Source organism: Motacilla alba, chromosome 2 (assembly GCF_015832195.1).
Source record: "Motacilla alba alba isolate MOTALB_02 chromosome 2, Motacilla_alba_V1.0_pri, whole genome shotgun sequence".
NCBI classification, from domain to species: domain Eukaryota; kingdom Metazoa; phylum Chordata; class Aves; order Passeriformes; family Motacillidae; genus Motacilla; species Motacilla alba.
In genome coordinates, this window is record NC_052017.1 from 80,298,108 (window position 1) to 80,315,085 (window position 16,978).

Below are 16,978 nucleotides of genomic sequence, written 5' to 3' on the forward strand. Positions count from 1 at the left end.
AGGTAGGAAAGGGCCTCTAGAGATCATCTAGCCAATCTGACTACTCAAAACAGGGTCAGCTATGGCAGGGTCTAGTGCTGTTTTCACTTGGCTTTTGAGCTACCCTTTCCTGAGGTGGAAACTTTATGATCTCTCAAAGCAACCTGTTCCAGTAGGTGATCACAGTAGTAGTATATTTAAAAAAAAAGCCAAAACTCAACTTTTTTTTTTTTAATCTAAATGGAATTTCCTGCTTTTTAATTTAAGCCTACTGCCTATGGTCCTGTCCCTCAATACCAGTAAGACAGCTCTGGCTCTGCCTTCTTCACAGCCCTCCATCAGGCATTCATACAGACTGGTAAGGTCCACCCTGAGCACTCCCATTTTCAAATGAAATAATTCCAGTTCTCTTAGCCTCTCATCATGTCAGATGTTCCAGTACTTTAATAATTTCTGTTGGCTCTTCACTGCACTCACTCCAGTCTGTCCATGCCTCTTTTGTACTGGGGGATCCTATAACTGGATACAGCACCCCAGATGTGGTTTCACCACTGCTTAATAGAGAGGAACTCCCTCATGGAAACTATCATTATATGAGAAAGATGATAGTTCAAGGCCAACTCAAGCCAGTCACCAAGATGAGAATCTCTGTCTTTTAAAAACTGACATTAAAGAAAACAACATTTTGAATTATCTCTTCCCTATGCATGGATTGCTTATATGATCACTTCACCCAAGAGGCTCCTGAAAGCACCGAAGGAGCGCACATGTGTGAGGGGGGAGTGGGAGGAGGGCAGAGAAGCTCCAACTTCAGTGGTGTCAACAAAACTTCCAATTGCTTTGAGAACAGTGAATTGTTACCTCATGAACTACCAGCATACTTATGAAAAAGACAAAATAAAAGCAAGCTGCATCTTCAATGTCTATGCCTGAGAATTCAGCTTTATGTGCACAAAGTTATCTTAAAAAATGGTACAGATATGGAGCTAAGAATCTATGCAGTGCTACACAATAAAACAACGTCATAAACAGAACAGTGGTGTCACTGAGTTTATATAGGAAAGTGTTCCAACTTCTTCTAACAAATAAAAATACCATGAAGTAAAATAACATTACTGTTTTGTTCTGATACAGTATTTACTCCCAAAACAACATTTTCTAAATTAATTGTGAACTAATGAGCAGTAAGTTTTACCTCATTTTGTTGACCAACACCATTGAGTGGCTGTTGTTGATTTTGTTCCAACCACTGTGGTGCTCCTCCATGGACGATCTGTTCACGTAACCATACAAGGCTGATAAATGCACACAGAGTGCATGTCACCACAAAACAGCCCTGCAAACAGTCAGCCAGTAAGTTCTCCCTGTTAAAAAAAAATAAATTAATGAAAACACTATTTTGCTGGTAACATACAGAGTGGCTCAGAAAAAACAACCTTCCAGAACAGCAAAGGAAACATAATAGTCACTAAGTAAATTGTTTGATATAGAAAGAGGTTTACTTAAATGGCTACATGCATAATATCCAGTCCACCCAGATAAAGCATTTTATCTGCTGAGCTTCCTGAACCAGAAGAATGGAACTGTAGGGTTTCCCTTCAACTGCTCTACATTTCAAGTTGCATTTTACCCCAGAGATTATCTCTATACCTTAAAAATCTTAATCAATCATATCATACATAACTGCATAGCAGCAGCAAAGTTCAGCCAGCCAACCAAAACTAGGGTTTCGTGCAATGCAAGAGGTATGTAAATCATCTTAAGCAATTCTCATCCCTAATTTAAGGTTCCTCCTTGGAAAACTACAATATGTTCTTAAAAATAAGTAAGAAAGATGGCATCATAGTATTCTGCCAACTCCAAAGAAGCATCAGTCTGGTTTCCCTTGAAGCTTCACACTTGTGCCTGCACAGCACAGTGAATATCATGGGGACATGAAGTCCAAAATGAAAAGACGACACAAGAGGCTACTGTAATTTACTCTGCTGAATAAATAAATGTCAAAACACAGCTTCACACACCATTAAAATCTGACAAATACTTGAATTCCTTATTTTCTCCCTAGACTGTAATAGACATGAGGTACTCTAGGTTCAGTTCTTTTAGATTCTTCTCTGAAAAATGAAAATAGAATCTACACAACAGAAATAACAGGAAACACACCGTTATTAGACTGAAACAAGCATCTCTCGCCAATAATGAGAAGAAATAAAATGCAACTTGACCTGATTTCTAAAATCATATAGTCCAATTGAGATTATTTACATGAATCACAGAGAATATTCATTCCAAATTTGCTTGATGTGCAGCTGATTCTACCTAAACTCAGTTTCAGTTCCTCATGTTCAAGATAAGGAGAAAGTAAGAGGCTTGAATTTAAGTAAGCTTGGAATTCTGTTGTTTGGTATTTATTGATTCTTCAGGCAAAACTGATTTAAAAAGGACAAGGAACGACAATGCACAATAGCAGATGGTGATTGAAGCATTAAAAATCCAAGTACCAGCTAGAAAGAAATCTGATAAAAAATAATCCCTTTCACATAAGAGACTCAGAATAGAAAAAATTAAATTCAAAATATAAAAATACAACAAAGAAAATAGAAAGTGACATTATTAGTGACACATTTCTTAATATTCTACTATGTATCTGATTTAAGCCATAGGAAATTGATTTTTTAAATTATTAACTGTAATTTTGCAGCCTAAATTTTCGTGACATCAAATACAAATTTTCATTAACCAGGGCTTGCTCTTGCTCTGTAAAGTCTATTTTCCAGCTCCAAAGATCCTGAATAATGGAACTCCAAAGTGAAATTAATTCTATTGTAATGGTGTTGTCCATGTATCTGGTTGTTCTAAGGATAATGGGCAGCTGCTTATTGGTAGATGGTAGAAGATAGCAAGTGTAACTGGATGAAAGGGACACTAAGTTCCAAAGTTAATGTTTTCAGCATAATCTGACTAAAACACGTTTTTGTATCAAATTGCTGAAGTACTTACGTGGACAGAATATCTAATGGCAGTGTCAGTAGTGAGCTCACAGAGCCAGTAAACAAGCACTTGTAGATACGACCTGCGTGAATAAACAGAAGCTTGATATTAATTTGATTTTGGCTATAGCTTCAGTTGGAAAGGACCCCCAGGTACTCTCTTTCCAACTGGTGGCCAACTAAATTTATGACATGGAAAAAAATCTCAGTGTACTTTCAGTGTAGAAAAGAACTCAAGAACTCAGAACTTAAGATCATATACAGCCACGTGGAAAAAAAGCTGTATTTTAGCTGCACATCTTTAAAAGTACACATTCAAAGTGTAGGAACTGACATACTAGATTAGACCAAAGATTCGTCTAGACCTGCATCCAGCACTGGTCACACTAATGGATGCCTAAGAAAGAATATGGAAGCAGGTTAAAGACAGAAGAAGTATCACTGCAAGTATCTATTTGGAAAGTAAATTTCAAACTGAATACCAGAGTAATTTAAATGCGCCCTCTCTTTTCTACTGAATTCCTTTACTACTTAAATGACTTTGAGATTTAAGAGTTTCACAAATGAATTTGTCTATGATTGTAAAGAATTTTACTTTTCACATAAAAAACTCCTGCACTTAATTTAGAGATGGTTAATAAAAATAGGACAACTCTCCTATCCTAATATTAATGAATGGCATAAAATAAAACCTTCCATGTAGATTTTGAAGAAGATAATTGAGAAGAGACATTTCATTGGAGTAAGACATTTAAAAGCTCTTTCATACATTCTCCTTTATGTCTTAACACTTTTTCCATTGCACTACTGGCTTAAGAGTCAAACAGGCAGAGTTTTGAGTGAAAATAAATGAAATAGTATCTTTGAATTTTTTTTCTGAATAGACAATAATGGTCTCACAAAACTTTGTTGCAGGAAGCGGCACATTTCCCTATGTATAAGAGCATTATGTACAGAAAATTAATACTTACATGCAGTAAGAGGTACTACTCCCAACCATGCAAAGGCCACAAGTGTATAATGAAACCAGTATCGTATTGCTGTGCCAATACTTGTAACCAGTCCAGCAAAGATGTCTTGGATTGGAAGCCGTGAAGGCATATCTGGGGAATAAACTGTGTAGAAAAGGCACTTATGAAACAGTTTGTCCTTTAGAGAAGCATTTATGTAGAAGTCCTGCCAACTACAAACTGTTTGCATCAGACAAAAGCTTACTAGAAGAATAAGCATATTTTATATTCTCAAGAGATGACTCCAAACAAACAATTAAAAAAAAAAAATCACATAACACATTTGTTTCATTGTGTACTGAGTGGAATGGGAAAATTAATAAGCTCCATGCCAGTTTTTGACCTAAGAGAAGTATTTTTAATATCTTTATTTGTTAATGGTAAACTCCAATTACCTAAAAATAAGCTCAAGAAAAAGCAGATTCTAAAATCAGTCACTCAGCACTTCCTCAAAGATTCCTCTGTTATTTATAAACCTAGTTTGTGGACAGGGCACAAGGAACAACAGCAAATAGCAATTTTGCACAATATCCATTTGTTTGTGCTAGATAATTTATATCCTACTTGCCATCCAACAGCACAGACCAAAAAAAAAACTCCCAGTAAAATAAAAGCAGCACGCAGGGAGCAAAATTGAAGAGAACTGATTAAGTATCCACAGACATTGAAATTTACACACCATGACTGACTTTCAACAGATATCTGTTTCAAATCAGGCAGAATTTCTTCTAAGGATGCTCCTATTACAGAGCACAATGCAAATCTCTCATCCTGCATAGATATTCTCATATACTAAATTTTCTTGACTTTTTAAACTCAACACCTACATGTTGCATAGGCCCATCCCTACTCAAAAGCCAAGAAAAACAGTGGTGAGGTCTTCTTTTGCAAATAATTAGAAAACATGTAACAATTTCATTACATGTACTTAGTTTCTACACACTTACATGGATACTAAGAAGTGGTAATGCACAGTATCAATAACAGATTTGAATAAAGAAGATAAATTATATTTGGGAATTGCACAAAGATATTTCTGCCTGGATGTTTGTTATGTTGGAAACATCTGCGCTTGAAGACTTTAACATTCTGGATTATCTTTTAAAACCTTAAATACTTCTAACTACATAAGGAAACTCGATTTTTATAAGAACAAATAAAAAGAAGTTTTCAATTCCTCTCATGAGCAATCCTTTAAGAGTCTAACAAATACTGTTTTATGCTATCTACCTGCAGCCCCTTCACCTACATTCCTAATCATCCTTTTACTAGCCTCAGAGAAGAAGCTTTGACACGAGAAAGAAATTCTTTTCTCTCCAGGGCTATTTCCTTCAGTTTCTGTATCGTAAAGAGAGCTCAAGAACACGAACAGTATCAACACCCAGAAGTAGTCAAAGAATGGGAAGAGATTGGTGCATTTCAGCAATATGTGGATTATAACTGACACAAAGTAACAAGACAGTACCCCTAAGACAAGTAGTAACTGGTTTGAAATTTCAAAGCTTGTTATTCACCAGGTATCTGGCAGGGAATTGGAATTCATGAAACAAAGGACTAAAAGTATAACACTAGGGAACTGTAGCTGTGAGAACATAGAGCAGCGAATTGAAAGCAGGACACAAACATATTATGACATTGTCTTACAATTTTCTTGTTACAGAAGCAGCTTTAGTACACAATTTGGAACCATAGAAAATGCCAACCGAAGTCTAACTAATGATCTCGGCTCACACTGAACAAACATTCTGGAAAATTTCTGCCACAGGAGACAAAAAAAGCTTTGTCAAGGGTGCAAAAAAATATCTATTTAAGGTATATCTGTTAAATATTTATGGTACCACTCACAGACCATTCAGTAGATACTTTAAGAACCTTCTCATTTTCAAAAAATACATTTTGATCAACACTTTGCAACAAGGACTACACAGAAAACATTAACTTGGTATTAATGATTTATTTGCTAGGGGCAAGTTGGTAAGTTGGAAATATTTGAAATTTAAAAATGCATCTTCCAGGAATTACTGAACACACACAAGGAGCTATAAGAAAGAATGTCCATCCTAACTTAAAGCAGAAAGTGTTTATAAAAGTTGGCATTTTTGCGTGCTCACTTTTCTAAAGGCTTTGGAGTTACAAGAGAGCTTTTTCAAATAAAAGCACAATGTAGCTACTACTCCGAGAACACAAGCTATATCCCCCAAATTTTAACAATTTGGTGATTTTTGATGACTTGAGAAGCCAAGGGTGGGAAGAAAGCTGTTTTTCCTGTGCACTGTCTTGTGCGCACATCAAAATATGCACAGCTTTTTCCACTAGAAGCTTTATGTCATGATGATAAGGTCAAATCCTTCTATGTCCTGCAACACTCAGGTGCATGAAATGCAGGAATTCCTAGCAGGACAGGAACCCCTGGTGTGCAAGCACCCTGTACCACTGAAGCTTGCTGCCAGTGATTTTCACAGCTTATCTCCCCACCTGTGTCTGTCACTCAGTGCCATTTTTTTGTCCACTCTGCAGCTCCCTGTACCCCGTCCCCACTATCACTTTGAGGCTTGAGCCCTTGACCCCTGCCACCACAGCATCCATCCTCCTCATTTGCTTCTGCACATGCATCCTCCCCACTGCACCTCCATCCCAGTAATTTTTCCCAGTTTGAGAAAGCAAATTCCTGCATCATTTACCACAGTTCCTCCAAATAAAAATCTTTCTACTAGAGATCAATTGAAACAATAGCTTGTCTTTTTTTTTCTATGACAGCATTCAGAAATTCAAACAGACTTTGGGTGAGATTTTCATAGGTTTAGCTCAACTTCTTTGAGGCGTACAGGTTATAGAAAAACTACTAGAAAGCTTTTTGGAAACTTAAGTCACAGCTATGCAGTGCATCTGCTAATTTAGTTGTGAATCCTAAATTTAGGTGGGGTTTTTTTGTTTGGTTGGTTGTTTTCAGGAGGTGGGGTTTTGTTCTACCCTCCCCTCCCATAAGCCTAACTTTTCCAGGAACACAATTTTTAATTTTACTTCTCCAAAACAGATGGTATGACAAAAAATATGCTCTTACACTGACACAAATAAGGTAGGAAAACCACAAGGCTACCTTTAGAAGCTGCCATTTAGCTTACTTCACAGAATCTTCACACTTGCAACCCTCACACCCATAGATTCTTATTTACTACTACATTTGGTAGCCATTCATATGCCACCTCAGTCATCCTCGTGCACTGATCGTGAAATAAGACTGTGTAACTTGTAAGTGAAAACCATACACTTGATAGCTCCTGAGTGAAAGCACTGGTTTGGTAAAACAGGGCTTCTGAGTTACTCTTTAAGTTGGACTAGATGATCTTCAAAAGACCCTTCCAACCCAAACCATTCTAAGTTTCTGTGTCTTACACCCTTCAAACACATGCAGGCTTTGCTTCAGACCACTAAGGTAAAAGGAGAAAAACTCCACTCCTTCTCAAGCAAGCACAACTCTAATATATGAATAACATTCATAAAAATCTCAGCTGTGTGTATACTCTGCAAACTGCAGCTGGCAGAAGACACACTCAATTCTGTGCCAGCATGTAGTATTTTGTTCCAGAAGTTTATTTTTTGAAATTAGCCTTTCTAGAAATGTTGAAGCTATGGACTACTGTGTTAAAAGTTTATCAAAACAAAAAAGGTAAAGATATCAGTTTAATATATCCTTCAAAAATGTAATGTGCAAATTACATGATAAGGAACAACCTACTCATGTGGCTCTCTTTAGTTTTACAGTCTTTGTTTTAACTAAGCTTGTGACATTGTGTGAACCACATACCAGCAATGAAGCTGCACAGGAAGTGCAGAAATGAACCCATCCCAATCCTCAGACAAAGATGAGACTAGTCTGCTTCTGTGTTTGTGTTTTTGACAGTATTTACGTTAACATTACCTCTAACAGAATGGAGAAGTTTTGACAACTGTATTTTCTTGGGAAATACAGCCTTACCATCTTTCATGTGTCAGTGCTTATGTTTAGTGTAGCACCAAGAGAAGCACATCCTTGCACATGACAAAAAGAAAGTGCACGTGGGGGGAGGAAAAGAATAGAGAGTAGTTACTCTTTAAAAACTCAGGAAGAAAACTCACAAATTAAAAATGAACAAGTACCTTGACAATCAAAAAATGTCAAAAGCTACTTTTTTCATAGTTGTATTAGTTCTTAACTTGTAGAACTGCAGAAAAGGAAATAATTTTAAAACATAAAAATTTAGCTTTAAAGAATGCATTTGAAATCAAGTCATTTACCTACATGACTAAACACATGAGAGAATGATGCTATTATTCAAAAGAAAAATTTGTTCCTTTGTACTCCAGCCAAAATACAAGTTGAATCCCCCTTTTTCCTTCTTTCCAAGCAATTACTAAGCCAGCAGTTCAGGTACTAAAAAAAATCCCAGAATGTTACAGAACTTAGAGAATAATGCACTAGAAATAGTTTATGAATACTCCATACCCAAGAAGTTACACTAGCAAGGGAGCATTTTTGACAGAATGACAGCAACAGCCTTAGCAAGCAAACCAAGCTAAACAAGAGAGGAGTTGCTGGTATTACTGCACTAATACTCTATTACACTATTACTGCTTGTCTGCTGGAGCACAGATATTAAAGACATGCATGTGTTCATTTGACCACATCCCGTGGTGAATCGACTTACTGAAAATGTGTTACACCTGGCATGGTTACAGGCCAGATCCAACTTTGCTTGGATGACTGGCACACACATAAGTCCCCATTTTTTTCTGCCTTATCATTCTCTCTCCAGCACCTGTGACTCCTTCCCTGCTCCCACAAGCAGATCCAGTTTCCAGACTGAACAACCACATTATCTTCCAAAGAAAGAGGGTTGAGAGAAATTAAGGAAACCATAACTGCATGAGTACTGAGTGCGAGGGAAACAATCAAACAAAACCCATTGGGTAGGGAGGGCAGGAGGAATCTGTGCAGGGTACCTGACCTGCTACCACTGTGTGAAGCCTAGTAGGAAAAAGCACACTGCAACTCGGAAAGCTGAGAAGGAAACCTTATCAGCTGAGCCTGCTCACTCAGGGGAGTGACAAGTGTGTGGCAGAGGATAAGCAGACCTTTACTACAGGCTGAATGTGGAGGACACACTCTATTGCATGAGGAAGAAAGAGATTGCTTATTACCAATTTCAAAGCTCCTATGAAAAATGCTAATTTTTTTGAGCCACATTAACTCAACTAAGTTTTCTTCCCTGTCCATAACCTGCAAGTACATTACAAGCTGTGCTGGCAACAGCAGCGTCAGTAAAGAATTAACTTCTGCAGGAACACCTCTGTTGATAAGGGCAGTAACTAAGCTTCCTCCTATCAAGAGTAACATGCATATAAAGTGTATTTAGTTTAGAATGGCTCATCCTCTTTTCCTAGATCCCAAAGAAAACACTGTAAATTCTTTTGATTTGTTACTTTTCTTTTCACACAAAACTAGAAAGTCTTCTTTCTTAACAACTAATAAATCACTGAAATGCCCTTTTCTGGTCTTGCACACTAAATTCTGTAGAGGACCTGGTCACAATATGCAGTTTTGAAAGTGGCTAATTAGCTTGCAGGGAGATTCAGAACTGCATATCACTTTTAGTTTGTGCAAGTTCCATTCAGAAGTAATATAATGCCTTTACAAAAATATATAACAAATAAAACCTGCAAGCAGATGATCTCTAACATTTCTCATACAGGTCACTGTAGTATTTAAGAATAACAACCAGAAAGCACTGCTGTGTTCCATGTAAAATACATGATTACCCTCCAAGACAGAGTTAATATCACACATTTCACTGATGGTCTATTGTGTTTAATTACTTGTTGACAGAAATATATTATACCGAGGTTCAACATATAGAAAGAAGGTGCATTAATGGATTTTTGGAACATGAAAATACATGAACTAAATCACCTTAGCCTCAGTTTTTTTCTACCAAAGTACAAAACTAGGAAGCAAAAAACTTCAACACACAAAAAAGGGGTGAGAGGGGAGCAGGAATAAATCAGTAAATTTAAAGAGAAAAATGTAGCATAAAACCCACTTTACCTGCTCAACAGGCAATAAACTGACAACACTAAAAAATTCTAGCCTGCCACCTCACCTATTCCTACTACAACCAGTTAAAATGTAATTAAGAATCCTCTGGGAACTATATGAATATTCTTCATCATTCTATTCAGTTGTATCCAACATAAAAGGCAATTTAATACTGGGTAGTTAGTGCATCTTGACTGAAATGTATGTGGAATAATCATTATTTCTATTATCTGTCAATACCACTTGAACTGAAACTGACAGAAGCCAAGTATTAGTGTTGCAGGTAGATCCTTTAAAGGTAACTGAAAACTGCCCTTCAAATTCAAATTTTGCCACAGTTTCACTTTACCATTCAGACTTCCAGAAACTCAAATTTATCAATGAAGCTGAAAACATGCAACACACTGCAATGTTGGCAACAAAAGAATGGGACTGAGGCTGTCAGAAAAAGGTACAGAATAATACTTCTACGTCTCCCTTAAGATTATGAAAGAACCAAATTATCCACCATTTAAAGAATTCACAGTCTGCAATAATATGCATAAAAATTGCAATTAGAACAAGAATACAGAAGTTCCGCGACAAGTTTGGATCTACCACACTGAATGAAAAAGTCATCACTTCATAGATATTATATGAGAAAAATTTTGAAAAAAATAGGAGCAAGTAAAACATACTTACTTGGTGTGAAAGCAAATCTGTGCTTACATAATTCACAGTATTCTTTTCTGCTGTGTTTAAGCCACTGAACTAAGCTGCAATAAAAAGTGATCACATTAACACACGCTATACATCTCTCAGCCCTATCCCTCCATTAAGGAAAACACACCAATTCCCTGCTTCCACACTTAAATCAGGATATTTGTACTGTCACGCAGGACTTTAATTAGCATGTTTATTAAGTCCATTTAGGCCATGAAGTAAGTTTCAAACAGTAGAAAAAGGTAAACTGACCCATGTGCCAGTGTTCATAAAGAACATTCTTTGAGTAGGTTATTGATCAAAGCAGACAGCCTGGCACGGACATCCACCAGTGACCCAGTTCTTATAAATACTTCAAGATATGACACATGGATGCACACAGCTAAGATTTACAACTGCTGTGTTTGTGAAAGAAGGACTATTAAAATACTATCAGAAATGACCATATAGACCAGAACTACAGTTGTTACTTTAGCACTTCTGGATCAAACACACCTCAAAATGACTAAAAAGCACTAGGGTTTTTTTATTTTTTTCTGTGAGGTTAATGTTCTCTCTATTCACAACTATAAGTGGGTAAAAAAAGCCCAAATATACTGATTTTTCTGCTTAGTTTTCATAGAGCTGACATACAATGTCAGAACTGCAGTCCCAAACACAAATAATTATCAGTGCTTTCTTTCCATATATAATTGCTAAATTTTTCCTGAATCGTAACAAATTATCATGTAAACAACATCAAAACCCCAAACATGTTTCCACTGAAAATTGGTTTTTCACTAGTTAACCTCAAGAGCTGAAGTATTTTTAGGAACATGTTAATATGTTTTCATCAGGAAAAAAAATTTAAGAAACACACAGACAGAGAACTCACCATTCCTGATGAATAAATTTAATACTGCCGGTACACACACATGGATGATAGAGGGGTTTCTCGGGAGTCCCTTCCGACCGACAGACTCTGCATATATCTGCTGACAAGGACAAAAAGCTTATTACACCACTGCTTAAAGAACTTACACTTTCAAGACAAATTACACAATTACATTCTAGAAACTTTACTGTGTAGCAACATGAAACCGGAATAAATTGAAAGAGGATGAAAGACAGATTTCATCTAATGCAAGACAGAGACTGGGAGATCACCAGAAAGAGCAACAAGAACATTACCTGCCTGATCATGTTACATAAACTCAAAACGCATCTTAAAGAATTTTAGGATTTCTAGGAAACACACAGAGTAAAACTACAGGAGGATATGTTTTCTACCTAAAGAGTTATCACTAAAACAACATAAAAATTGTTAAGGACAATTTTCTTGAATGTGGATACTCTGAAATAGAAAAATTGCATCTCAGTCTGGAAAAAGTTAAACAGCGGCTGAACAGAAGATGTTTAATAATGTCCAACAATGACTTAAATAATTTGCTACTCTTGAACCTAACACACATATTTCCTTGGTGCTCTTAATGAAAGGAAAAAAAAAACCAAAACAAACAGACACAGACATTTTGCAATTTGCTACTCAAGTTGGAGATAGACTACTGTCTAGTAAGAAAAGCCACTTTCCATTTCTTATTTTGTAATTTCAGAAATATTTCCATACATCCGCAGCTTCTTCACTCCCTATTTTTGACATTTTCTTGCAACTAAAGGTTGCAAGAGGTTTTGTGTATAAAGAAGCGAGCATAAACCTTTCCCTCTAAAAAACAGATGTCTATTTTAAATACCATTCAGTTAGCCAGAGCTCTAAACACACAATTAAATAGAAATAAATACCAAGTTTTAGCTGTTTATTGACAGATGCATTATATCTTCCCTTGACTCTTCCTTTTACTTCTGTTAAGGAAGTGAACATAAAATGTCCATTTTTATAGAATATGTGAGTTTGAGATTTTATCTTTTATCTGTATTATTTTATCTTTAACTATATTATTTCTCTATATCAACCACTATCCAGCAAACATGCAAGAATGGAACACGTGCATATCAGAGATCTTTGTCAGAAAAGTACCAACTGATGTGAGAATACTGCAAAGATGCAATTTCAAATCTAAATCACCTATCTTTGTTCTTAGCCAAAATCTTCAAAAGTTAATGCTTTTCTACAAAAACTTCCAAAAGGCACCAAAGACTGGAGTTTTTTTCTGTATGGAAGTCACATTATGACCGTATTCATAGTTTATAGAGTATTAGGACAATTAGTATTTCTACACATAAAGCATAGGAATTCAGATTATTAAATTCAAACAATTTTCTATCTATGAAAGTGTTGTTTGAGTGAATTCATTATGCAGCATGAAAACCTAGAATTAACAGAAACAGGTATTCAATATCACATCAATGATGCTCCAAAGAGACATAAAGAGCACTTCCACGTGCAGCAGTGATGATTTGCAGTATTGCTGCAAACATCAGGAATCCCTGGTTCCTCTGCTCTCAAGAATGATCAGAACTGTACTTCTCTTCACAAACGGTTCTTTTATCCCAGAAAGCACTTCCAGATGGCTGCACAGGACAGGTCTCTCCTACTGACAGGCAGGCCCTGCCCTACCCACTCGCTGTGGCATGCCCACCTCCTCCCGCATTCTTTCCAACAGAGCTGTTTCACTGCAGCAAGTGGACAGCTTTGTAGGCTGGATCAGCCTCACGAGGGGTCAGACAAGCACGAGGCAGCACATGAAACCACCGCCTTAAGGACACTCTGGCACCAATGAAAGCAGGCTAAAAGCACATTGTTCCCTGAAGGATGCCCAGGGCTCTCTGAATCTGCCCATTTAATGGCCTGCTGACTCTCACAGCAAACTGTTCTCTTATTGTCAAAAGTTCTGGGAAAAAGAAATTTGCATTACTGTGAGCAAAAGAATTCTTTACTTGAGAAAAGACTGCCTGTTAGCTTACTAAAATAAATCTAAATTTTATTTTTGCAAAGCTATGATAATTCCTAGATATTTCCACTTGCTTTATAAATCCAAATAAATATATTAGGAGTGTAATTGTTTGGACTGTTAAGCAACTGATAGCTTCAAATCAATAAGCTCTGCTGAGGGTCAATGTGTTAAGCTATGCACTTTATGACCTACAGCCATGGTCAAAGAGAATTGCACTGTGCAAGAGTCACTATTTTTCTATGTGCACACACACTTTGCATCCTGTTCTTCAGGCACATGTTTGGGAAAAAATGACCTTGAATAATAAGTTCTTTCCTGTTGCCCCCAAGAATGATTCACTGCCTATCATCTCTCCAACTGAATCCAACATCGGCATGTCAAAAAGTGAAGATTACATTATTTAGCAACAAACTGAATTATCTAGAAAGAACCAGAACTACCTCTCTTTAGCAAAACCTGGTATCTGGTGCTTTCAGGTGCTGCAGAGAAGCAACTTTCACATTCGTTCTGAGGTGAAGCAGCTTCCACTTAGGTCTGACCATGACCCCAGACTGCCTCTCTTATCTAAGCTCTCAGCATGCAGTTCAGTTTTCTAGCTCCACAATACAGCTCAGTCAAGCTCAAAGCCCATCAGAACCACAACAGCCGTAACACCGCCACCCGCCAACCACCAGCTCAGAAAGTCCATCTGACACTCTGCAGCAGAAGCTCAAGCACACAATAATATCATATTTCCTCTTCCTCAAGGCACTAACACAGTCTTTGCTGCTGCTGGTGGTGTTCAGAGCTTTCTAACCTTGGGAAGTCTCTTCAGCGTTCTGGCAAGCCGCGTGAAGTTCTAATAGTAGGATCTGAGGTTTGAAACTGTAGAAGAAGTTGTAACATTCTAGTGGTATTTATGGAAAGTGAGTATATAGACCGGTTACTTTCATGCCACCACCGGGAGCTTTTGAGGGCAACATTGATAAGGCCACAATATAATATCTAAGGCTGCATATATATATATATATATATACACACATGTGCCTTTGTGTGTGCTTGTATATAGAACCAGAAAAGTCAAAATTTCAAGTGTGGAATTTAACACAAAGGGTTAGTTAAAGAAGAAAATGCCTTAAAGATGTAACTAAAAACCTCCTCTTCTTCGCCTTGCTGGTCTGTTCACCTACTTAAGTCAGGTATGATCAAAGTCTACCACTGGTAACAGCCTGTAACAAATTATCAACTATGCTGTTTGAATTAAATCCACCGAGATGGATTTACCAGCTGCTGGAGTGGTGGAAAATCAGGAGGTCATTTCTGAGTATCCACTTCACAGCTTGCAAAAAACCCAGTTTTTCTGGGCAACCAGAGGACAAACAAAGTTTCACTTTGTTGTTGATTTCATCGGCGTAAGTGACTTGGTCTACAGAGCTGCAGCAAGCAATTTTAAATGTTAGATTTAAGAAATACTAATATTTTGATAAACCATCAGTGATCATGGATATTAAAGATGTCTACAGCACAATCCAAAGGAAACTACTACAAAGGTGCTGTCTTATTTCATCCAGTGGTCCATGTTTTTCCAATTTTTTTTAATCCTCTCAAGCACCTGATAAAAAGCTACATTCAAAATGATGCCAAAGTAACAAAAGCCAAGACACAAAATGCTTTCCTTGGAACTGCCTTGCTACTGCAATATGTGTTTGCACTCACTGCTTGAGATGACAAATAAAGCTCAAATACTGCAGGAAACACAGCACAACAAACATGCTTTTTTTAGTTAGCTTTACGCTACAATATGAAGTGCTGAACTGTCAAAGTTCCCCAGCATCTGCTTGAACTACATAGCCCTTCTCCCTCTCTGGAGACATTCAAAACCCACCTGGACACATTCCTGTGCCACCTGCCTTAGGTGGCCCTGCCTTGGCAGAGGGCTTTGAGTAGATGAACTACAGAGGTCCCTTCCAACCTTAAAAATTCTGTGATTTTGTGATTATCTAAGCACAACAAAAGTGCTGACAAAACATATCTATGTTCGATTTCCAATAAAGCAATCTCCTTAGAAATGGATACAGCACATAAAACCCACCTCATGACTATGATATCTTTGATAATTCTCTTTTTTTAAAGTTAGGTAAGTGGCTACGTATTAGTCTGTTGTAAAAGAGACAGAGAAACGTCAGCTCCTACATATTTCAATTTTTCAAACAGATTGCCCAGCACACGTAACAAAGTCAGCTTTGCGAAAGGAGCAGCTATAACTATTCAGCTAGACGCAGAAATGTAAGGCTCCTTGGGCTACAGGGCCGGCCGGGTCCGACAGGGTCCGCAGGCCAGGAAGGAGCCAGGGGCAGTGCCCTCCTCGCCGCCTCTCCCGCCGCCCCAGCGTGCGCACCCCGCCTGCTTCTTTCCGCCCCGGGGTCTCATTTCTCCCCCGGGCCCCCATTTCCCCAGGCAAAGCCGCAGCCAGCGGAAGGTTCCGGCGGGCCCAGGTGCCCCGGTGCGGCCCATCCCAGCCCGCTCCGGCTCCTTCCAGCACCGCCCCCCTTTCCCCCCCCCGCTCCCCGTTCCCCGTGGTTATGTAAGGGGCACCCGCGCGCTCCGCCTCACACACTGCCCCCCTCGGCCCGGCCCGGCCCGGCCCGGCCCCCGCGGCACGGCGGGCCCGCTACGGTGGGGGGGCCCGGGCACCTGCAGCCCGGGTGCGAGAAGCCCCTTTGGGCGTGAACAGCCCCCAGCCCGCCCAGCGGGCCCGGCGACACTCTCCTCCTCCCCCGCGCCCCTCCACCCTCCGAGGCTGCCCCGGCAGAGCCCCCGCTCGGGGGCTGGCGGCGGCGGCGGCGGGGCAAGCCGTACCTTCCTCGGCGGTCTCCATCTTGCCGGGCTGACGCAGCGCCGGCCGGGCGGGTGGTGTGACCGCGGGGGGCGGGGCCGCGCGCCGAGCGGACGGACCGGCCGCGCCGCCGAGCCCGCGGCCACCGAGCGCGGCCGCGCGGGGACGGAGCGCCGCCAGCCCGCCGCGAGCGCCGCCTGCCGGCAGCATGGGCTGGGAGGCCCGGGAGGGGGCCGGGCCGGGCCGGGCCGAGCGGACGCCGCTGCGGGACTGCCCCGCTCTCACCTACGGAAACACAGGGTTAGTTGGGTTGGAAAAGACCTCCGAGATCATCGGGTCCAGCCTATGAACGAACACCTCCATGTCAACTACATCATGGCGCTAAGTGCCACATACAGCTTTTCCTTGAACACCTCCAGGAACTGGGGCTCCGCTACCTCCCTGGGCAGCCCATTCCAATGCCCAATCACTCTTTCTGTGGAGAAATTCCTCATAATGTCCAATCTGAACCTTCCCTG

The 16,978-nt window shown here is 39.4% G+C and overlaps 1 protein-coding gene across 2 annotated transcripts in view; it reads right to left on the bottom strand.

Moving 5' to 3' along the window:
- Positions 1-16,616, bottom strand: part of MARCHF6 (membrane associated ring-CH-type finger 6) — a 44,692-nt gene extending 28,076 nt beyond the window's left edge. The window contains exons 1-6 of one of the 2 annotated variants that reach the window (XM_038127171.1): positions 16,484-16,616; positions 11,629-11,725; positions 10,734-10,807; positions 3,941-4,084; positions 2,980-3,052; positions 1,175-1,343 (exon numbers count right to left, since the gene is read on the bottom strand). In XM_038127171.1, coding sequence (XP_037983099.1) covers positions 1,175-1,343; positions 2,980-3,052; positions 3,941-4,084; positions 10,734-10,807; positions 11,629-11,725; positions 16,484-16,502 — 576 coding nt within the window. In that variant the 5' untranslated portion in view covers positions 16,503-16,616. Of the gene's footprint in view, positions 1-1,174; positions 1,344-2,979; positions 3,053-3,940; positions 4,085-10,733; positions 10,808-11,628; positions 11,729-16,483 lie in introns of both variants that reach the window. The other variant, XM_038127170.1, reaches the window with a different exon arrangement.
- Between the last annotated feature and the right edge of the window lie 362 nt (positions 16,617-16,978).